The sequence below is a fragment of the Cloeon dipterum genome, chromosome X (assembly GCF_949628265.1).
Source record: "Cloeon dipterum chromosome X, ieCloDipt1.1, whole genome shotgun sequence".
NCBI lineage: Eukaryota > Metazoa > Arthropoda > Insecta > Ephemeroptera > Baetidae > Cloeon > Cloeon dipterum.
In genome coordinates this window covers 32,483,688-32,506,888 of record NC_088790.1, presented here as the reverse complement: position 1 = coordinate 32,506,888, position 23,201 = coordinate 32,483,688, and the positions used below count along the sequence as shown (strand labels likewise).

The 23,201-nt window shown below is 41.4% G+C and overlaps 4 protein-coding genes across 10 annotated transcripts; 3 read left to right on the top strand and 1 right to left on the bottom strand.

The window, feature by feature from the left end:
* Positions 1-316: 316 nt before the first annotated feature.
* On the top strand, positions 317-1,261 carry amrt (amaretto). The gene is made up of 4 exons (XM_065493273.1): positions 317-532; positions 592-679; positions 741-856; positions 917-1,261. Exons 1-4 carry the CDS (start codon positions 393-395, stop codon positions 1,128-1,130), a joined length of 558 nt encoding a protein of 185 aa, XP_065349345.1. The 5' UTR covers positions 317-392; the 3' UTR covers positions 1,131-1,261.
* A 620-nt stretch (positions 1,262-1,881) lies between these two features.
* On the top strand, positions 1,882-6,281 carry shop (shopper). 2 transcript variants are annotated; one of them, XM_065494867.1, is made up of 10 exons: positions 1,882-2,033; positions 2,232-2,407; positions 2,464-2,603; positions 2,869-3,182; positions 3,237-3,423; positions 3,907-4,038; positions 4,089-4,281; positions 5,126-5,326; positions 5,378-5,547; positions 5,947-6,281. In XM_065494867.1, exons 1-10 carry the CDS (start codon positions 2,008-2,010, stop codon positions 6,082-6,084), a joined length of 1,677 nt encoding a protein of 558 aa, XP_065350939.1. In that variant the 5' UTR covers positions 1,882-2,007; the 3' UTR covers positions 6,085-6,281. The 2 variants fall into 2 exon arrangements, with proteins under 2 accessions (XP_065350939.1, XP_065350940.1); XM_065494868.1 differs by having other exon boundaries at positions 1,894-2,033; positions 2,235-2,407.
* Positions 6,282-8,290: 2,009 nt separating this feature from the next.
* Positions 8,291-11,615, top strand: LOC135946406 (insulin-like growth factor-binding protein-related protein 1). Its single transcript, XM_065494616.1, has 4 exons — positions 8,291-8,620; positions 10,486-10,645; positions 10,706-10,849; positions 11,273-11,615. Exons 1-4 carry the CDS (start codon positions 8,291-8,293, stop codon positions 11,446-11,448), a joined length of 810 nt encoding a protein of 269 aa, XP_065350688.1. The 3' UTR covers positions 11,449-11,615.
* prom (prominin) lies at positions 11,499-21,615 on the bottom strand. 6 transcript variants are annotated; one of them, XM_065494638.1, is made up of 18 exons: positions 21,351-21,615; positions 19,560-19,791; positions 19,446-19,501; positions 18,089-18,342; positions 16,061-16,248; positions 15,912-16,007; positions 15,476-15,678; positions 15,097-15,232; positions 14,867-15,037; positions 14,710-14,809; positions 13,740-13,982; positions 13,294-13,522; positions 13,081-13,245; positions 12,522-12,656; positions 12,312-12,470; positions 11,901-12,028; positions 11,793-11,837; positions 11,499-11,676 (listed from the first exon to the last, which is right to left on the bottom strand). In XM_065494638.1, exons 1-18 carry the CDS (start codon positions 21,576-21,578, stop codon positions 11,646-11,648), a joined length of 2,799 nt encoding a protein of 932 aa, XP_065350710.1. In that variant the 5' UTR covers positions 21,579-21,615; the 3' UTR covers positions 11,499-11,645. The 6 variants fall into 6 exon arrangements, with proteins under 6 accessions (XP_065350710.1, XP_065350712.1, XP_065350711.1 ...); XM_065494640.1 differs by having other exon boundaries at positions 11,499-11,673; XM_065494639.1 differs by having other exon boundaries at positions 11,793-11,834.
* Positions 21,616-23,201: the final 1,586 nt, after the last annotated feature.

The window sequence follows — 23,201 nt, the reverse complement described above, 5'->3', positions numbered from 1 at the left end:
ATTAAAAAAAATATTTCCATTTCTAAAAGTTGTAAAATTAATGCGTGAATGTAACGCCTGCAGATCGTGTAAATAGGCAACCACGAATAACACGGAAGACCAGCCGGTTGCATAAATTTTAATTTAAAATTAAAAACTGAATTTTTTAATTAAAATTCATCCTTCCACTTAATTCCCCACGCATGAAATAATTAATTTCGAAAGAAAATTCAGTCCGAAATCAATTTTGGAGGGAAAAAACAATCAATTCGCATAATTTGGTTGGCAGCACTTTGGTTAGGTTGGTGCCCCTGACACCTGCTGGTCCGTGTGTTTACATTTTGCTCGCACCCCGCGATTCTGGTCAATTGTGAATTCTAGTGTTCCGCCGTGTTTTTTGCCCACAAGATGTGATGGAAAAGAGTGAGAGGATGGGAGGCAAGGAAATTTTAATCCTCTTGGCGCTGCTCGCGTTGTGCGCGGCCCAAGATTCCGCGGAAAAAGAGGACAACCCGTTCGAGCCGTGGAGTCCACTCGTCAACTGCTCCTTTTTGTGAATAATTATTTTTCATTAAATCAAATTAAATTCATTACACAATATGTTTTACGCAGGCCGCGGGAGTTTGTCGACTGTGACGATCCGATCGACCACAAATTCAACAAAACGGCCAAGCAGAAGCTCGGCTATGGCTGCGTCAAGGTGAATTTTTTTTTTCAAATTTTATTGTATTATTTTATAAACCAAAAAATTCTGATGCCAGTTCGGCGGATACAAGTGGGAGGACGTGGAGAAGACCAACGTCAGCTGCAAGGTGTTGCCGGACATCGAGTGCTTTGGAAACCGCACCTTTTTCAGGGACGGAGTGCCATGCATCAGGTAAATAATTTTAATTTAAATTAAAAGGGTTTTTTTCACCAATAAATAATTTTTGTACAGATACAGCGGCCACTTTTTCGCCACGACGCTGTTGTATTCGATCCTGCTCGGTTTTCTGGGCATGGACCGCTTCTGCCTGGGCCAAACGGGCACCGCCGTCGGAAAACTGCTCACGCTGGGCGGCCTCGGCGTCTGGTGGATCGTCGACATCATTCTGCTCGTGACAAACGGACTCATGCCCGAGGACATGAGCAACTGGAACCCTTACGTGTGATAAAAAAAAACAAACAGACTGCGATGAATGATTGAAATTTCAGTGAAAAACTGCGAGATGGTGTCCATTTCGCACATTCTTGTCAATTTTTTATTTCCAAAAAATTAAAAAAAAACAGTTTTAAAGCCATAGTGGGCTCGTTTTTTTTTGCGCAGACACATCATGAATTCGCAGACACACCAAAACGTCTTTTTTGTGAAGGAAAGAACGCTGCTGGTTGCTGGAGCAACAGGCGACAGTAGAGACATCTGCTTAGACCCGGCGAGAGCGGAGAAGCACGTGACTCAATCCTGTAATTCCATTGGTCGAGAACAGGCAAGCAGTGAGTCCCAGCCAATGGCATCACGCGATTGAGTCACGTGACTTAGTACTAACTAGCTTTCTATGGGTAATAATAGAACAGATGTCTCTACTGTCGCCAGGCAGTTTTTGCCTCGCTTTCTCCTACATAAAAAGGCTTTTCCATCGCGAATTTTTCTGTTCAAATTTTTTGCGGTCATTTTTCTGACTCATTTTGTAAAATAATCTACTCGCGCTCGCTCGTTTGTGCGGGCGGCTTCACAGAGAGTGATTTTTTCCACGATCTGCCGGCGAAAACTCATTTTTAACATGAGATAAGACAGCACCAAAAATTCGCAGGGTTCTGGGAGTTGGATGCGCACACCGGCGCAGCTGTTCGCCTCTCGCTCGTTCTCCAGAAGTGGGCGTAACTCTCACAATCAGCATCGAGAGGAGGGGGGAGTGGTTGGACTGGCAGGCTAAATTCTGCAGTCTAGAGTCCGGCGTTCGAGTTGGATCTGTGCGGTGTGCAGTTTTCGTTTTCAGGCCGATGTCACAACGCGAGAAGGTCACCTCCGTCCACGTTTGAAAACTTAAAATGGCTCTTAAAACGATGCTGAAATTGTAAGTGGAACAAAACTTGTTTTACAGTACAAAATACAAAAATTAAAATTTATCTAAATTGATTGACATTGATTTTTAATTTAAAAAATCGTTTAAATTAATTAATTTGTGACGTAAACCGTTGAGAATCTATTTTGGGCCGCTTATCTTGCTCAGCAGGTTAAAACAACACATGAGTCTATTATTTTATTTACTTAGCAGCCGCGGCTTTCGATATCAGTCGCTGGCGCGGACCACACAGAGTTTCTCCACGCACGACCAGGACGAAGGCGGTTGGAACCGGACCAGGACCAAAAGCAGTGGCAACTTCACGCAGGTGGCCGGCGCTGCCGTCGCCGGAGTGGCTGGATTCTGTCTTTACAGTTACCTCAACGGTATGCCAATTACAGAATGCTAAAATTGAATTAAAAATAATGGTCATAAATCGCAGAGCCGGCCGTGTCGGCAGCGACGAAGGAAGAAACAACGCTTCAGGCGGGTGAGGTCAAAGAGGGACTTCCTTTCTACTCGTTGGACGAGGTCCGCGCGCATGATGACAACGAGAAAAGAATTTGGGTTACTTACAAACAGGTACAGAAAATTTTTAATGATTAAAATAAATTAAATATAAAATTTCAAAGGAGTCGAACAGGTTTTATTTTGCTGTAAATTAAACGTATGTGTAATTCTCATCATTAATTATTCACGGCACCTATTTTGCCATGGAAACCTGTACCAAACACTTCTAAAAGCTGTAATTTTCACGTGTTTTTTATTCCAATTGGATCGAAAAGACTTTAATTTGGATATTTTTGTATTTTTTCATCTTTTTATAAAGTTAAAAATTGTCATTCAGGGCGTGTACGACATCACCGATTTCATCCCAAAACACCCTGGCGGTGGCGAAAAAATCCTGATGGCGGCCGGAGCGTCGGTGGACCCTTTCTGGGCCTCGTACGGCGTGCACAAAAACGCCGATATCCTCAAAATGCTGGAAACGTACAGAATAGGCAATTTGTCCGAGGAGGATTCGAAGGTGTCGTTGCACAACGTGGTCGATCCTTACGACTCGGACCCTCGAAGACATCCGGCCCTGCAGCCTCGCTCTCTCAAACCCTACAACGCAGAGACGCCGCTCAAAATCCTGGCTGATAACTTTTTCACGCCAAAGTAATTGAAATTATACTAATTAATCGCTGAAATTCAAATTTTTAATTTTTCTAGCGATTTGTTCTTTGTTCGGAATCACCTGCCTGTACCTGAAATCGACCTTGCTAGTTACGAAATAGAAATTGAAGGCGTCGGCGTGAAGAGCATGAAGCTGAATTTGGAGCAGCTCAAGAAGTTTCCAAAGTATACCGTCACGTCCACCGTCCAGTGCTCGGGAAACCGACGCAGCGAAATGACCAAGGTACTAAAAAAAACAATTTATAATTTTTTTTTTAAATTAAACAGGGCGGCCAAAACACCTTTAGCTATCTAGGGGAGATCATTAAAGAGTCGAATGGTGTGCAGTTTTTGAAAATCTGATTATTAGAAGCTGAGATTAGGCGTTCAAACATTTTTTGAACACCCGAAAAATCACCAATTTATTTTATTTTTATTTTTTAATAAAAAATTAAGCCAAAATGCCATTCTAAATTTTGACTTTTCTGACCTAATTTTTAGCGCTCTTCAAAACGGCTATATCAAAATTATAAATTATAAATTTACTAATTTTCAAATTTTAATTTTAAATAAAAAATTCGATTTTAGTAACCTTTACCTTTGACCTACTTGTTCGAGGTCAAAAGAAAAGCTATTCCAATTGACGAGACGAGTTCAACGGTGTCAAAAATTTTGTTCTGCGATCAATTTGAACCGATTTATAGGAAAAAATGGAATCCATTTTCAGGTAAAACCTGTGAAGGGTTTGGACTGGGGCCAGGCGGCCATCGGGAACGCGACGTGGACAGGCGTGCGTCTCCGAGACGTGCTGCTCGCCGCCGGGCTGAAAGATGACCAGCCAGGTGTCGAGCACGTTCAGGTTGAGATTAAAAAAAATATAATTAATTAAAACTAATAAAATTTGGTCAGTTTGAGGGCCTGGACACCGATCCGTCGATGCATCCGTACGGGGCTTCGATTCCCATTGAAAAGGCCATGGACCCCAAGGGCGACGTCTTGCTCGCCTTTGAGATGAACGGAGAGCCGCTGACAAGAGACCACGGCTATCCTGTCAGGGTGATCGTACCTGGCGTCACCGGAGCTCGAAATGTCAAATGGCTAGGTGAGCGGAATAATTTAATTTCGCCTGAAAGACTGTCAGGGTAAGGCCCTGAAGGTGCTACCTGACATGAAAAGGTTCGATTTAGGTCCTGTTAGTGTTCCAAAGTAATTTAAAAACCAAGAAATTAAATAAATCGTGTTAAAACAAAGAAAAATGAAAGGTTAAGCGGCTCAGAGCCAGAATTTAAATTTCAAACCGGAAGTGAAGCGGAACTACTGCGATTCAATTAATTTAAATAGGTGAGTTTGTGAAGAATTTCACGGGCTACATTTTTGCCCATGAACTCGAAAAAATTGGAATGCGCTATGACCCTGAAAAATCGGAATTTCGGAAAAAGGTCGAAAAAGGTGACCTTGACCTGCAACTTTTTTCTAAATAGAAAGGTTGTTCAGGATCAAAATTAAAGGTGGATGGTGAAATTTTCAAGTTGATATCTCAACCTGAACGTAAGTTACAGTCCATCTTTTCAGATCGAACTCGAATATTTTTTTTTAAAAATCCTAAAAAATCGAATTATTGTCTGATTTTTAAAAACCAAACACAGCCTAATAGAACTCATTTAGGGGCATCGTTTGAGACCAAGTGAAGCCCCGCCGGGTCCGTAGAATCCGTCCCAGGGCTCGAAAACCAAGTTCCTAAATGTCCAAAATGGCGGTTTCTCAATTTACTCGGCTCCTATTGGCCCTACAGCGCTGTAGAAAATTCAAAATGTGTCCTGTAAAATTCTGCGCTGGTTAGAATCAAAATAAAAGCAAAACCAAGCATAAAATAAATTAAATTTGCTTAGAAAACATGTCTTTCGGTTCGTCCCATTTTTTTAACTTCCTTTTAACGAATTTTTCAGGCAAGGTGATCGTGTCTGGAAAGGAAAGCGACTCGCACTGGCAGCAGAACGACTACAAAGGCTTTTCTCCGAGCACCGACTGGGACACGGTCGACTTCAGCTCGGCGCCCGCAATTCAGGAGCTGCCGGTCATCTCGGCCATCTGCGACCCTGTCCAGGGCGACAAGGTCAAGCCAGTGGATGGAAAAATCCCCCTCAGAGGTTGGTTTTCTCTTTAAAATTTATATAAAATTAAATTAATTAATTTTTAAGGCTATGCGTGGTCCGGCGGCGGAAGAAAAATCGTGCGCGTGGACGTGACCTGGGATCAGGGTAAGACCTGGGGCGTGGCCAAGCTGGAGCAGGAGTCCAACAAGCACCCCTACCACTGGGGGTGGACACTGTGGACCTTGGAGGTGCCTGTTCCGCCAAATGCCAAAAAGGTAGGATTTTGAGCATCTTACGGGCTCGTCAGGGCGCTTCCTGAGGTTCCAAAAGGGTCGAATTGAATATATTCTGAAAGGTCTTGACTTGGTCTTTGCAACGGTGGGCAGATTTTGTAATTGGAACAATTACAGAACCCGTCAGGTGTCGATAAAGTGGCTAGAAAATGGGATTTGAAGGATTTTGGTGGCTCAAGTGCTACCCTGATTTTTTATTTGTTTTCAGGGTTTTTTGAGACCTCAAGGGTGAAGCAATGCATATTTTATCGGCTGAAACTGACAGATTTGAATGATTCGTCTCGAGAAAAATTAAATTTGAAAAATATCGTAATTAAAAAAATGACTCGAAATTGAAAAATCGAATTTTTTTAAATTTTGGTTTAAAAATTTTGTTCGCAGTTGGAAGTGTGGGTGAAAGCGGTCGACTCGACCTACAACACGCAACCGGAGGGTTTTGCCAACATCTGGAACCTGCGGGGCGTGCTCAGCAACGCCTACCACCGAGTCACAATTGACATCAACACTGGAAAAAAATAGAGTTGTGATATATTCGACTTAAAAAAATTGAAACGAGTAAAAAACCAAATTCTACTTGATTTACAAAAAGCTTGTTAAAGTTTACCTCTTATTTCTCAATATGTTACCTCTATTTTTATTATTATTGTATAAATTCAATGCAATTGAAACAATTCTCGTCGGTTGTGGCTGAAAATAAATAAATGAAAATTATATTTTTACACGCACGAAAAGGCTGCGGTGTTTTGATTCTTTTTTTATTATTTGATCTTGGCGGAGGAAGGAGTGTTTCGGCTTGGGACGCGCTCGAGAGAGCAAACTGAGAGCTGCCGCCTGTGCTGTGCTCTGTGCGCGGTCTCGCGTCAAGGGCAAACCAACTGCAATTTAAATAATTTGGGTTTGGCAGCCAAAATACGGGCTGCGCTTTTCTTTTTGCTCGCGCGCCTGGAACAAATCGCGGAGAAGACTGATGAGGGAACTGTTAAAAATGCTCTCTTATTCATTCAGGCCTGCGCGCGGTTGTAAACAAACAAACGAATGCATTTACAAATAATCAGACGTGCGCGCATTTGCGCTTCGGCTTTTATTTTGACCCGACGTCAACGTAAACACTCGCGCGTGGCATCAATATTTTTAGTTCGGAAGTCTTTGAACCCTCTCGGGGTTGATCATATTCGTATGCATCTCCCCAATTCTAATTCCAACTGTTTTTTTCCTGATTGCAAAAATTAAATAAAAATAAAATGCTCTAAAAATGGCTTTGAAAAAATTTACTCATTTTTTATGAAAAGAAAATATAATTAAAAATGTTTTTGCACTAATTCACGTGATATTTTTTAAATAAATTAACTAAAATATGTTTCTTTTTTAATATTTCTTGCAATTTATAATAATTTTTTAGGGAATTTCCCAACGTTTTGTTTAAATTTGAATGAAAATTATGAGAAGGAAACGTATTCGAAGGCTTATTCCAATGGATTTTCCCGAAAAAAATTAAAAGTTTTGAACTGTTTCAAAAAAAGCAACAGAATATATAAAAAATAAAATTCTCTTGTGTGTTTTTTAAAGCATTCAACGTTAAAAATAATGCCGTTTTAAAGTTTTATCCATTCGCTCACGTTTGATTTGAAGTCAGTTCTAAAGAGGAAATATTTAAAATTAAAACTACCTTAAAAGAGGTGTGAATATAAAATTCAGCTCTATCAACACGTGACTCTGTAAAAATATTGTTGAAAAATTTTCCGTTTTGGCTCAAATATCAACAAATTCGTTATTGTTTAACAGAAAATACAGTGAACAAATAAAACGAACGGCGATTTTCTCACTATATTATAGAACCTTTTTTAAATAAATATACCTGAACCTTCATTAGGAAAATTTTCTAATATTCTCATTATGTTATTGGTCTGATTTTTCATCAATTATAATTTTTTATCACTTTAATATAATAAAGGAACAATAGCAAAATCTCTATAAATCACCAAAAAGATCGTCTTTGACGAAGATTCTGAGCCAACCAATCGATTCCTGAGGACCGAATTAGGTAAAATGGACGTTTTATCCGTTAAAAAAGTCCAGCGCGACGTAAGAATTTTTTTCCCGCCAAAACAAATGAATATGCGAGAAGTGCGCATGCGTGAGAGCTGGTTTGAGCACTGCCTGTACGAATGAATTCCTTGTCAATTCCAGCCAGCTGTGACGCATGCGTACTTCTCACATATTCATTTGTTTTGGCGGGAAAAAAAGTTCACGCGTCGCTTTTAACTTTTTTAACGGAAAAACATCCATTTTACCTAATTCGACCCTCAGGAATCAACTGGTGTGCTCAGAAACGTTGTCAAAGACGGTCTTTAAGGTTCTTGTAATGCTAAAATAAAATGATTACATTTTTTACAATGATTGAAAAAACTTCGAAAAAATTTACCATTTAATAATTTACGACTTATGAAGTCTCTGGGCAACGCCGGTAATTTAAATAGTTTTAAAACAAAATTAAAATCATTAATAAAAATATGCCCAGATAAATTCAAAATTAAAATCATAAATTAAAAATTAAAAAAAATAATTTAATCACATTTTCCATAAAATACAATTATTTTTCTTCATATTTTTCGAATAAAACCAAAAACTGTCACTGGTGTAGAATCGGTCACGGCCCGCGTTGGAGAGGGCCCCGTCCGGCTATAAAAGGCCGCAAGTGTCCAGGCCGCGGCTCATTCTGCGATCGATGGAGCGAGCGAGCGTTCTGTTACTGCTGCTGGCGGCGTCGGCCGCGCGGGCCCAGCGGGCGCCGCTGCGTGGCGGCGCCGACTTTGACGACGGTTTCGACGCCGAGGGATGTCCGCCGTGCGACCGGACGGCGTGTCCGTCGGCCACGTGTCCGGCGGGACGGGTGCTGGCGGGGCCGTGCTTCTGCTGCCACGTGTGCGCCCTGGAGGAGGGCCAGACGTGCTTCAACAGGTCCATCAGGGGCCTGCCGCCCCCGCTCTCAGGACGACCCTTCCTGCCCTGCGGCGAGAACCTCGAGTGCCTCCTCAGGAAGGACCTCGCACCCAGGGTTTGATTAAAATCGATTTTTTTTTATATAAAATTTAAATGATAATTAATTAATTTTTTCCCAAACCCAGCAAAATTGAAGGGTTTTTCGGTATCCATCGCACGCGCAGGACCACTGCCGACCTGGAAACCGATTTTCAGGTTTTTCGCGCCCATAGAAATATTAAAATGAATTTTGTTCGGTTTTTTCGGCTTTACGATGCGAAAATGGTTTTATTTTTGTTAAAATTCGGCTGTTTGTCGAATTATCGCCCATGAACCCTCATCGGACAGGTATTGAATGGGGCTTTAACCTCAAGTACCCTAACGACCTTTTTCAGGGTACGCCGCGACCTGAGAAACGCTTTTAATGCTTTTTCAGTAATTTCGAGCACATTTAGCGTCACTTGGTGACGATTTTTCATCCATGGCTGTCAACGACCCTCCTCAGGTCGCACGACCTGAGATCTTGATCAATATTTTGTGGATTAAATTAATTTTAATTGCATCAAATTTGTGATTTTATTTTTTTTTCGAATAATTGCCAAAAATCTGAAAACGAAAAATAAAATTACAATTTGATGCGATTTAAAATTATTATTTTCTTGTTTTTGCGTCGAATTTGAAGTGTTTTCACCTTGGATTTGATTTGTTTACCCCCGATGGCTTTTTTTAAAATTGCAAGGACCCTCGGGAGCTTTAAATTTTTATTTCTGGCGCGAGAAAAGAGGCCAACGCGCATCTTTCCGCCTTAGTGCAGGTCTGGCACACCCGTCGCGCTCATCAATCACTTCATCTCCCCATTTTATGACAGGACTCGAGAAAACTCGGCCTATTTTTAACTTATTTTCGTTCTAAAATTTCCTCTGCCTTCTATTTTCTATTGCTCGTCGGCGATTATTAAAAAGGGCAGAGTGACGTCACCCGTTTATGGATGCAATTACGCGACTTGAGGGCTTTTTTATTGAGCTCAATAACGAGCCGGCGAACTTCTTTTCTGACGGACGGGTGGAATCGAGTCGGAAACACTTGTCTTCGAAGGTCAAAAAGGAGAGAGATGCGTTTGCGGCGCAGTTGGGATCGACTGCCGCCCGGCGTGCATGTGCAACAGATTTCCGAACGTTGAAAGGAAGTAATTGTCTGTGTACGAGTGCCAATGATTAAACAGACGCATTTCAAAGAAACGGAGGAAAAAATCGAGCCTGCTCGAGATGCATTTCAAATTAATTAAATTTAACCAATTGGAAAATCTGTGAATATTGATCGTGCGACCTGAGGAAGGTCGATGACAGGCAAGGATGAAAAATCGTCACCTATATAGTGCTCGAAATTACTGAAAAAGCATTAAAATCGGATCTCAGGTCGCGGGGCACCCTGAAAAAGGTCGCTAGGGTACTTCAGGTCGAAGCCCCGTTCAAGACCTGTCTGATGAGGGGTCGTGGTCGATGATCGGACAAACAGACGAATTTTAAGAAAAATAAAACCTATTTTCGCTGGAGATCTTTGCGCGTCGTAAGGCCAAAAAATCGGAAAAAATTCATTTTAATTTTTCTATGGGCGCGAAAAACCTGAAAATCGGTTTCCAGGTCGGCAGTGGTTCTGCGCGTGCGATGGAGTCCGAAAAACCCTTCAATTTTCCTTTTTTTGGTAAATATGGCGAATTTTCAATTTCCCATGTAATCCTTATGGGGGAAGTGCAAAATTTACGTTTTTCAAACTTCAAATTTTATCTCCTCTTAGGATTTTGACCGGATTTTCTCGTATTTGGTCTTAAAATGATCCCAGATAAATTTTCTATCGACTAATGAGCCATTTATTCAAATACGGCTCGATCCTATATCACAAAATGCTAAAAACATTTATATATTTTTTTTTATTTAAATTTAGGACGTCCCTGAGGCGTTGTGTACGTGCAAGCAGTCGGAATCAGTTTGCGGCAGCGACGACCAGACCTACGAGAACATGTGCCAGCTGCGCGAGGCCGCCGTGCGGGACAACCACCGCTCCGGCCCTCTCACCATGAAGAACTGGGGCCCCTGCATGTCAGGTAAGTTTATTGCTTCCCTTTCTAATTTGTTAGATCAATTCGATGATTTTGAATTCGCAGTTCCCGACATCACGGGTCCTCCAGACGACACGTCTGGACCGCTGCACAGCGAAGTGGCGCTCGGCTGCGAGGCCAAGGGAAATCCCATTCCGGACATCCACTGGGAGTTCCGCGGGGACAACGGCGACAGGAGGAACTTGCCCAGTAAGATTCAATTTTAGGTTTCTGAGCCCACCAATCGATTCCTAAGGTTCGAATTAGGTTAAATGGACGTTTTTTCCGTTAAAAAAGAGCAGTGCGACGTAAGAATTCTTTTCCCGCCAAAACTATATCAACGTAAATGCGAGAACTGCGCATGCGTGAGAGTTGGCTGGATGTGATAAAGAAGTCACTCGTACAGGCGGTCTCTCTGCAAGTGCTCAAACCAGCTCTCACGCATGCGCAGTTCCCGCATTTACGTTGATATAGTTTTGGCGGGAAAAAAATTCTTTCGTCGCACTGCTCTTTTTTAACGGAAAAAACGTCCTCTAAACCTAATTCGACCCTCAGGAATCGATTGGTGGGCTCAGAAACTTCGTCAAAGGTGATCTTTTTTTTAAAATTATATTTTATTTAAAAAAATTTCAGGTGACGACCAGTCAGTGTCTGTGCAAGTCCGCGGCGGTCCTGACGCGTACATGGTGACGTCGTGGGTGCAGATAATGAACCTTCAGGTCAACTACACCGGCACCTACACCTGCGTGGCGACCAACGAGCTGGGCGCTTCCAGGGCGGAAGCGCACATCGGCGTCTACTTGCACTGAATTAAATAAATGTATTAACTAACCGCTTTTAAAGAAATAACAGATGTGCGTGCGTGTGTAAGATTTTTGTATTTTTCCACTTAAGAATTACAATATATAATAACAATGGCTTAGATTTATGTGCTGCAAACATAGACAATAAAAGTAGAAAAGAAAGTTTAAAATAACGCGCGTGCTGTGTCCCTGATTGCTTTTCTCTACCAGATATCCACCTGAACTGGCTCGCTGCTGAAACATCAGAATGATCGAAACGAAAAAAGGGAAAACAGAAAAACCAAAAAGAGAAAAGAAGGGGAAAAGATATTAGCGGTCAAACGGTTTTCACTTCATCTTTTGCTACGTACTCTGGCGACGTCCAGTTCGGGCCGGGCGGCGACTCTTGGCTCCTGCTCCGAAAATTAGTTTTTTTCAACATTGATTTTATTTATTTTTTAAAAAAAACGGCGGCTCACCCAATTTGAGTTCTGGCCAGCAGGCTGGACTTGCGCAGTTTGTCAAAGTAGCCGATCAGTTTTATGCTGGTCGGCGTGGCGAGCAGGAACAGCACCATGCACCACATCGTGCAGAACCACAACCCGTTCTGAAAAGAAAATTAATTTTAATGTTTTTTTTTTTTTCAAATAAATCGATGGAATTTAATTTTTAAATTTCAGGTGCGAACGACAAGTCTTCTTATTAGTGTCTACACATAATAATTGTTGACTGCTCTCCTTGCTAATTATAAATAAAATTAAGCAAAGAATTAGTTTAATAAAAAAATATTTAATTTAAAACAAGAATTTTAATTTTTTAAACAGAGCAAAATAAAAAATAAAATATAAACTATTTATTCGTTTTTTTACACCATATAAATTAATTCTTACGAGCGGATCGACGAGGTGGCGGCAGAGGAGCTGCCGGACGCCCTGAAAGACGTTCCACACCGGTCGACAGGGCGCCACCGTGTTGTGCACCGAGTCGAGCACGTACTCTTGGAACTGCGCCACGTAGTTGAGGATGCGCTCCACAAACTGCCGCATTTTCTGCGAACCAATAATCTGTTAAAAAAGGAAAAAATTGGGTGAAATCCGTACTTCTTGCGCAATGGCGGTGCCTTGGTTGCCGACGAAGTATTGAATCGTCTTCAAATGCGACATGCTCTGCGTTATTTGCTTCTCGATCGGCATCAACTGCACCTCCAGCGCCGTCAGCTGGTACACCAACTCGTCCTGAATCGATAAAAAATGTTTAAGGCTGTCTTTGACGAAGATTCTGAGCCGACCAATCGATTCCTGAGGGTCGAATTAGGTTGAATGGACGTTTTTTCCGTTAAAATCAGTGTAGCGCGACGTGCGAACTTTTTTCCCGCCAAAACTTATTGAACGTATTTGCGAGAACAGCGCATGCGTCAGAGTTGGCTGGATCTGACAAAAATATGTCATTTGTACAGGTAGTGCTCAAACCAGCTGTGACGCATGCGCACTTCTCGCTTTCATTTCGTTTTGGCGGGAAAAAAATTCTTGCGTCGCGCTGCACTGTTTTTAACGGAAAAAACGTCCATTTAACCTAATTCGACCCTCAGGAATCAATTAGTGGGCTCAGAATCTTCGTCAGAGATCTATTTGAAATGATATTTAATCAACAATTAATCACTCTTCTGGTTTCGAGCGGTAAAATATTGGTGCTGATGAGTCTGCGAGTTTTAGTCACGAGAGAGCCGAGCCTTCCAGCCGTGGCTCCATCTTTAATCTGGTTAGCGACATTTTCCATCTGCTTGGCGAACGAGGTCAGGTCTTTCGCGGTCACACTGCCACTTAACTGAACCAGAATTAAAAAAAATGATCTATTTTTAAAATTTGAACTCACCCCCGACCGGAGGCTTGACAGGTCGACGGACGTGGTGTCCAGCAGACCCTGCAGCGTCTTCTGCAGACTCGGCGTGAGGAGCTGCAAATTGCGGAAGCTCTGGTCCACGCTCATCCGGTCCAGCTCGGCGTGCAGTCCGTGCCACGTCTTGAACGCCGTCGCCCCCTCCGCGTCGAACACTTTCGACAGCTTGAACGTCTCGTACGCTGGACGGTTGTCCCGGCACTCACTGACAATTCAGACAAAAATTAATAATTTGTTTTAAAATTAACTAAAGACCTTAGTTCCCAAGCATGTTTTTACCATTTAAATTTTCTAATTTTAGATAGCCGAAACATAATTTATTTAGTTTTTTCTTTAAAATTTCCTTCAAATAAAAATTAAAACAATATATTTAAAAATACCAGTAAATAAATTTAAATAATTTATTAAAGAAAAAAACTCACGCAAGAACAGTGCGGATCGGGACGTCGAGCGTTTCATTCTTGAATCCGACGTTGGAGAAGAGACCCGGTTTGCCGGAGCCGTAGTACATGTTTGGCCGGTCGAAGAGCGCGGTGAGCACCGAGAAGTCGGGCTCCTCGTACAGCGGCCGGCACACGAACAGCTGGCCGTGGCCGCCGACCACCAGAGCGGCCAAAAGCACGGCCCACAACGCCACCGACAGCACCGCCAACAGCAACAAAGCACTAAAAAATTAAATATCAAAGAGAAAAATTTATTTAAATCGTTAAAAATGAGATTATTCTTGATTTGTAAAATAAAATAAAATCAATTTCTATACTCTGTGAAGAGCCAAATTTTTAAATTCGAGATATAAAATCACGATGATTTGAAATATTCACTTTTTGACTCGAGGTATGAATAGGGGTTGGGGATGAGCACCCCAAAAACCATTCAGCTCGCTAGGGGAGGTCAAGCCAAGTCGAATGGTGGGCAGTTTTTGCATTTCTGACAATTATAACTCGAGATTTGGCGCTCAGAACATTTAAAAAAATTAAAAATTTCAATATTTTTTTCAAAATTCAAAATTGAATTTCTCAAAAACAAAGGTGAACATCACCCTGAAATTTTCACACAAGGTTACACGCACCCTGAGCCCAATTTTGAGGGGCAATTTTGAGGGTGTGCCGGTGAAATTTTCACACAAGGTTACACGCACCCTGAGCCCAATTTTGAGGGGCATTTCGGATGTTTAAAGTAGGCACCTGATTTTTAAATTTAAAAATCATCCTGAAATTTTCGAAAATGACCTTTGACCTTAACCGATGACCTCCCATAGAGTATTCAATCGATCGGGCTTGAGGAGAAAAGTTCAACGCACACCTTAATTTTTAAATTGCACAAACGCAAAGAAAGTTATTTTCAAAATTCTCATTAAACCGCAAAAATTATAAAAACCACCCCTATACGTACAAGATAAGGGTGCATCCAGCCTTGCGTTCCGAGCCGCAGCAGCCGCAACTGATGGCCGACATCATTACGGTCCAGATCATCAGCACGGACGAGGCAGTCACTGCAAATTCGATTTTAAAATTAATAAATAAATAAATTATTGAATATTAGTACTAACAAAGGCCGGTGAGCCAGCGCCACTCCTCGATCTGCGGCACGTCGTCCAGTTTGCGCAGGGTCCAGTCGCGCATCTTCTCCACCTTGGTGGACAGGTGCTTGGACAGGTCGTCCAAACCGCGCAGCTGCTCCTTGATCATGATGCGTTGCATGTCCAACTCGCGCTTCACGCCTGAAATTAAATTTTTTTTTTAAAATTAATAATTAAATTTAAATTTAAGGCTCTGAGACCGAGTCGGGCTTCGCGGGTGGTGGCCGCCATCTGGTGCGGGATGAACTGGAACTCGCTGCGCGCCTGCTGGGCCATCGAGCTGAGGCTGTCGTTGCGCAGCCGACGCAAATCCGCCAAACGGACGTCGTTCATGATCTGCCAGACGCCAACAAAAACAACACAAAATATAAAAGTGTAATAATAAATATGCCCTGTTTTCCACGCCGAGCGAAGCCCCGCAAGCATTCAGACTGCTGAGTCGCAGACACAACAATAAAAATAAAAAGAATCGCTCTCAATTCCAGTCCGCAGAACAATTGCGGCGGAAGAAAACAGGAAAATTGGAAATTGAAATAGATCCAAAATATAATTTAATTTGAAAAAGAACAATTTCTGTACCCTTTCCAAGTCAATTTTGACGTCCAGTCCTGCGGAGTCGACGGTGTCGCAGAGTGGCCTGTCGCGCAGGTTGCAGGTGCGGCGGAAGGAGTCGACCTGCATCTTCAGCTCGATTAGCCGCTCCTGCGTGGTGCGCGAAAGCTGACGCACTGCCCCGGCGCTCTGCTGCAGCATCACGCCCTTCTCCGCGATGTTGTGCGTCGCTACAATTTACGCGGTTTAAAAAATTGTAAATTTAATTTAGAATTAATGGGCATCAAAAGGTCCCAAAGGGCTACTCATTCAATTTGTATTAATTAACTAAATTTCCGACTTAACGAGCCGATTTATTAAAAAAAGCTTTCTTTTTTAATTAATATTTATAAAAATTATTTTTAATTTAAATAAAATAAAATATTTGGAATAATTTCAGGAAAATAAAACTCAATATTCTCACACATGCTGATGTCCATCAAGACGTCCATGGCGACGTCGACCCCCGTTTCGCCGGCGATCTCGCGCTGGATCGGACGCCCGAGGATCGACTCAATGTCTAAATTCACCAGGTCAATAAAGTGTTATATTTTAATCTTTCTTTCAACTGACTGTCCAAGTCGGTGACGGTGGCCTCGACGGTCTGGTCGAGGGCGCTGCCGACCACGAACTGGAGCTGGCGGTGCGAGTTGCGCAGGAAGGTGGACAGGTCGCCGAAGGCGGCGTTCATCACCGCCCCCGAACGGTCCATCCCGGAGCCCAGCTGCTCGTTGGCCACGAAGATGCCCGTAATCCCCGCACTACACCACAATAATAAATTACACTTAGTGTTCGAAGTCGCCAACAGATGGCACCACCGTATACTTTCGTAATAAATTTAATTTTAATTCACTTCCGCTGTGATTTCAGACTCAATCCTGTTAATTGTGCATTCTTCGCTTAATTTTCTTTCTTTTGGCGTGCTGAAAACCAAAATCGGTTCAGCCAATCGCCGTAGAAACGTGAAAAACTATTTTTTAAATATAAAATCTTTTCCAACGTTTCTACTGCGAATGGCTGGACTGATTTTGGTTTTCAGCACTTCAAAAGAAAGAATATTAAGTGAAGATTGCACAGTAGCAGGATTGAGCCTGAAATCGCAGCGGAAATTGCCTTAAAAATAAATTTATTACTAAATTAAACGGTGGCGCAATCTGTTGCAGGCTTCGAAAACTAAGGACACATATGAAATTGGTATAATAAGAAATTTCTATTTATTTTCCTAATTTTATTTAAAAAAGTCTGTAAAGCTGTACAATTTTCATATTGAGATGAAAAGTCGCAATAACGAAGCCGTTGGTGCAAATTCTGCGGTTTAACTCTCTCGTTTATTTGCGTCACTAATTGTAAGTGCGTGAGTATTTACCGGAACGAAACGTGCGTCGTTTTGCGAACCACGTGACGAACTAAGAATAAGAAAAAGGAAAATTCAGCCACGCACTCTTTGAAAATAATAATAATTCCAGAGGCATAGAGAGCACACGTGAGCGCCGCCGAGAAATGAGACTCTTGCAAGACTCCGTGCCCACGGTACGGCTTCTCACTCACAATAAAGACAACAAACGCGTGCACTCCTTGTCCAGTTTTAAAATAGAAATTTAGTTGTAAATTTTTTTAAACACAAAATTAAAATTTTATTTTACTTTTTAATAACTTAACATTATTCTCCATTTTTTAAATGAAACCTTCAAAATCTTTAGAAAGGAATATAACAAGAGGATAACTTTATTTATAATTACAATTAAAAAAATTATATATCATGCGAAAACAGAACAGATCAAATAGAAACAAATAGTGACGGTTATCTTTCTCTCTTCATTATGAAGATAATAGACATATTCGAATCAATCTCTATATTTTTAAATGGCTTCTTTTTTATTGTATTGAATTTGCATCGTTGGAAAATTAAATTTGAATTTCAACCTTGCAGCAATTGCATGCCTGCCCGATTCCGTACATATTTTTTGTACCAGTTAAAAGTGCAGAGTCTTCTTCGTAAATTAAATTAAATTCCACGGCGTTGTAGAGAAAAAAATTCAACAAATATAGCATTGATTTATTGAGTTATATTGGCTACGAATTTTATTCTAATTTTAATATCAAAAAGTTTAAATTAAATTAAATTCAAATAAATGACAGTTTTTAATTTAAATTCAAAACTAGGTCCGTAGCAACATGCTGTTATTTTAGTCTTAAAGACCGTCTTTGACGAAGATTCTGAGCTCACCAATCGATTCCTGAGTGTCGAATTAGGTACAATGGATGTTTTTTCCGTTAAAAAAGTGAAGCGCGACGTGCGAACTTTTTCCCGCCAAAACAAAGGAAAGCGAGAAATGCGCATGCGTCAGAGCTGGTTGGATCTGACAAAGAAGTCATTCGCACAGGCAGTGCTCAGACCAGCTAGGACGCGTGCGCACTTCTCGCATTCATTTGTTTTGGCGGGAAAAAAAGGTTCGCACGTCGCGCTGCTCTTTTTTAACGGAAAAAACGTCCATTTTACCTAATTCGACCCTCAGAAATCGATTGGTGGGCTCAGAAACCTCGTCAAAGACAGTCTTTTTTAATTGATTCGGAAATTAGAATATAAAATTGTGTACTCACGCAATGAGGACGACGAGGAGTTGCAAGAAGCAGAGGACGGTCCTGCGTCTGCAGTTTCCGCAGGTGTCGCGCAGGCTGTCGCAACTGGAGTTGCTGGCGTCGTCCGCAGTCTCCTTGCCGGCGCCGCCGGCGCCGCTCTTGCACTTGCGCGACGCCGCCACGCAGCCGAGGATGGCGAGGCCGAGCGGCGCCAGCAACGCCAGCACGCCGCACACCGCCAGGAACGACACGAAGCCCGGCTCGAAGCTCAGCGACTGCCGTTTTACCGATGAAATTTTTTATTTCGTTTCTCCAGCGGGCAAGCGACAGGATTCTAGCTGCTAATTCTAAAGATTTGTGGACATTGAGGATGGATAAGGGTATTTTTAATTGTTAGATGCAAACAAAAATTTGTTCTGCAACGTGCAATAATAAAAAAGGAGTTTTTATACCGCTACTTAGGTAATTTTAGCTTCAAATGAATCCTAAGGGATGATTTCATGCATTGCTTGCTGTCTAATTACAGTTAAAGAGTTAGTTTATTGATTTATATCCACAGAAACAGAGAAAAGTTGCATTAAATCGATTTAAATGCGAAAGAAAAGACGAAATCATCAAGAATTCTTTGCTGGAAGAATCCTCGACGCTGATTGGCTGACGACGCGCATGTCAGTATCTCCCGCGCAATTCACGACACACGCAAGCTGTTGCTATCTAGGCAACCGCGGGAGCTGTTGACGATCGTTTTGCGTGAGCCAATCAGCGTCGAGGATTCTTCCAGCAAAGAATTCTTGGCTGCTTTCTCTGATTTCGTGTTTTTAATCGACTTTTAGTAAATTTCTGCGATCATAAATCGACAAATCAACTCTTTCTACTAGTGAAAGTTAATTTAAATTGGTTTAATTTCAAATGAAGAGACTCAAATCGGAGAAATAAGCAAGAATTCTTTGTTTGAAGAATCCTCGCCGCTGATTGGCTGACTAAGCGCCTGTCAGATTCTCGCGCGCAATTCACGGCACAATGAAGCTGTTGCTATAGGCAACCGTGGAAGCTGTTGACAAGCCAATCAGCGTCGAGAATTCTTCCAGCAAAGAATTCTTGGCTGCTTTCTCTGATTTCGTGTTTTAATCGACTTTTAGTGAATTTCTGCGAGTATAAATCAACGAGTCAACTCTTTAGCTTCAAAGTTATTTAATTTCAATTAAAGAGAAAAATTAAATAAGTGCTATCGAACAGATTTCAATTCTCGCTGCAGCTAACCTGAAGAGAAGGTTCAAATTTATTTATTTTAAAATTTCGTAATTAATTCCATTTTTAAATTTTTCCTAGCAGAAAAAGGAGCAAGCCAAGCAAAATTAAATTAAAAAAAATTAATTACCTTGACGAGCAGGTCGGAGAGCGAGAGTCGCCTTTGCATGGCGTCGTTGGCCAGCTCTGCGCGCGCGAAATTAAATTAATTCTAAATTAAAAAGCATCCCTTTATTTGACTCACCAAGGGGGTAGTCGGCGGGTTGGAGGACGCCGAGCAGACTGGCCACGTAGCTGAAGATGAAGAAGCCGTCGCCCAGTCCGAACGTCTGCAGTTTGTACAAATCGCCGCGCGGCACCTGCGGGAACACCAGCGTCGACAGCATGTTGTTGCTGCTGCCCCCGCTCGAGCCGCCGCCGCTCATGCCGCCGCCGCTCCGCTCCACGCTCGACTCGGACGAGTCCGGCTCCTGCACCTGAAATTTTTGTATTAAATTGGGTTAATTACAAGACTTAAAAATTTGTTTTAAATAATTTTCTAGTAATTTAATTATTTTTCTCTCCATTTTGTCTGATGCAGAGAGCAAAAGTGCATTTTATTGTGTTGAATATATGTTGCTGGGAATCGATTTTAGAAACCATTTGTATAAACGAGCGAGGGAATAACCCAATTACTATGCCACTGCCGCAATGTGTATATCGCTATTCTGATATGCGGCGGTGGTGCACTCGAAAGGGCTGAAGTCGTGCAAATGACTTATAACAATCCGGTGAAAGGCCGCAAAAATATGAACCTGACAAACCCTTACAAGTCCTGAGAGAAGCGCCGCGGAAAATTGTCACATTTTCTGTTATTTTGAATTTTTCTCTACACAGACTGAAACGCAGTTTTAAAATTTAGGAGGAAAAGGAAAATAACACGCGCGCTGAATTAAATTCGTGAAAGAGCGGCTTTAAAAATTGTCAAATTATTTTTATTCTCGCGTGGAAGCCTGAAAATTAAAATTAATAATTGCTGCTAGTATTTTTCCTTCATTTCATATCGATTGGTACAGTTTCATTCTAGCTATTAGTAGAAAAATACATAAAATTTAGCTTCGAACATAAATAAAATATATTATGCATAGGTGGAAATTGCCCAAAATCTTTCATCCGCAAATTGTTTGTTTTCGTTAAGTCTGAAAACGCTGTTTTTTATTAGATTAATTTTAATTATTGTGAATTGTTTTAAGTTTTAGAGACATTTATTTACTTCTAAGTCACGGCAACTGGCTTTTTTACCAGTAAAATTGGCAAATTTTGAAAATTAAATTATTTTAAGAACAGGAAAATAAAGAAATATGTTTTTTAATTATTCTTTTATCAATTTCATAAGTTAAAAATTTATTTACGTCTGAATTCACCAGTTGTATGAAGCCTTTAGTGTTCGAAGTCACCAACAGATGGCGCCACCGTTTACTTTGGTAATAAATTTAATTTTACGGCACTTCTGCTGCGATTTCAGACTCAATCCTGCTACTGCGTATTCTTCACTTAATTTTCTTTCTTTTGACGTGCTGAAAACCAAAATCGGTTAAACCAATCGCCGTAGAATCGAGAAAAGCTATTTTTAGAAATACAAAATCTTTTCCAACGTTTCCACAGCGAATGGCTGGACCGATTTTGGGTTTCAGCATGTCAAAAGAGAGAAAATTAAATGAAAAATGAACAGTGGGAGGATTTAGTCTGAAATCGCAGCGGAAATGCCTTAAAATTAAATTTATTACCAAAGTACACGGTGGCGCCATCTGTTGGCGGCTCCGAACACTAACGTTTTATACAACTGTTGCATTGGAACGTCTTTTTTAACGATATTTTGGCATTTTTCGATAGATTTTTAAGTTTTAATATGCTCAAAGAGCTAATTATTTTAAAAAACCAGCATTTAAAATTAAAAAAGAGAGATTTAATTTAAAAAATTCTTGTAAATTACAAAAATACAAGTCTATAATTTCTAATTTAATCTATATCCAGTGAATAATAAATTCATTGCGACCTTGCTTTCAGCGCTGAGGTTAATATTATCCGCGATGTGCGGCGTGGGCTCGAGCTGCGTCTCCTCGGTAGGTTGTTGGTCGAGGGCGGCGGCGGGTGTGGAGGCAAGCACGTCGACGTCGTCGGCAACGTCGTCGACGCGGCAAAGGGGGTGCGTGTGGCAGTCGTCGTGGACGGCGAGCGCGGCGCACACCAACACCAACAATTGAAGCAGCGAAAGCAGCCTCATCGCGAACGCGAACGCAAGGAATGACACCAACCAACTGACTGCGAATGTGCTCAACGAGTGGCCGGCCCGACCCCGCCGCGCCCGTCTTTTAACGGCTTCGCGAATCCCTACGCGGCCGCCCGGTCGCGTTCGTCTTCCCAATGCCAACGCCTTTCCAACCCCCGAATGAACTTGAGACTGCTCCTTTATAGGAAATATATTTTTTTACAAGAATTCAAATAATTCTTCTGTCTTGACCGAAGAAAAATGGTCGAAATTTAAATTTTCTGATGGTTGAAACACACAAAAAGTGCAACCAGGTCAAATTAACCCACGAAAATCAACCCTCGAGGACTCCAGAGGGATGGGGGTGGGATAAAAACTCCTCTAAAATGCTTTGGATATTTATAATTGATCAAATTATACCCAAATTCTGGGAAAACTAGCCCGGTAATTGGTGAATCAACCGTTAGATGGCACATCAGGCTGATGGCAATGTAGCGAAAAGCGCGGGAATGAAATTATTAGGTCGACACGCCCCTTTTTTGACGCTTCTGACTGGCCGCCTGGATTTGCCGCCATTATTTCGACGCCATTTTGACTTGTGACCGGCGGGAACCAAACACAGATTGCAAACCGGACCCCCGGTGGGAATTACGACTGCGCAGAAGGTTTTAATTTGGGTCACGCATGCGCAGTGATGAGTTTCAGACTCGCCGTGAAATTTCGAAGCGGTCTGAACTTACTGCGCATGCGTAAGATGCGCAAAAGTTTACTGCGCAGCTTCAAAATGGGTGAATTTTTCAAGCTGACTATGTTTTAACCATAAAAAAAGTAAATTAACCTGCGGGAACCAACACAGATCGCTTTAAATCGTGAAAATAGACTAAAAATTAATACAAACAAGTGCAGAGATGTTTGATTCTAAATTTCAAAGTTTTCTCGGTCGAAATATTTTTGTGTTAATTTAAAAAAAAATCCTTTCCGTGTTAAATGCTGTTTTTTCACAATTTTTTTAACCATTTAGACAATTTTAATTCCTTTTTGGTCTTGAAAAATAATATTCTATTACAATAAAATTATTTAAAAACACAAAATTAAAAATAAAATATATTTTCAGACACCTAAATCTAAAATAATAAATTTCTTTGGCTATGTGCAAGAAAATTTACTATTTTGAGAAATACAATCAGATTTCAAGACACCATTTTGACTTAAAATTAATCCTTAGGAATATCTTCAGCATAAATAATTTAATAAAACGGAAAAACCGGTCCAGCGGTCGACGACTCGACGCAAGGCCGAGAAATTTGAATGAGTTGCACGTTTACCATGCTCAAGGAGGAAAAGGCGCTTTAAAATCTGTTTTAAATCGAATTTAAAATCCGCAGGCAAATGCAGAAAAAAATGCCAGCGAGCGAAGCGAAGCACAGCGTTCGCACTCATTCCCATATTTATTTATTTATTCGCCGCGAGCGTGTTTGCAAAAGGAAGAGCAGTTGCCGAGCTTCTCTCGCTTTTTTAGGCCGATTAAAACGATCATGCCGCCGAGTCGCGCATGCACGCGCATTCCGAACAGGCTTTCCAACGTGTAAACAGATAATAATATACACACAACACGCGTTTGATTAAAAATGATTTCAT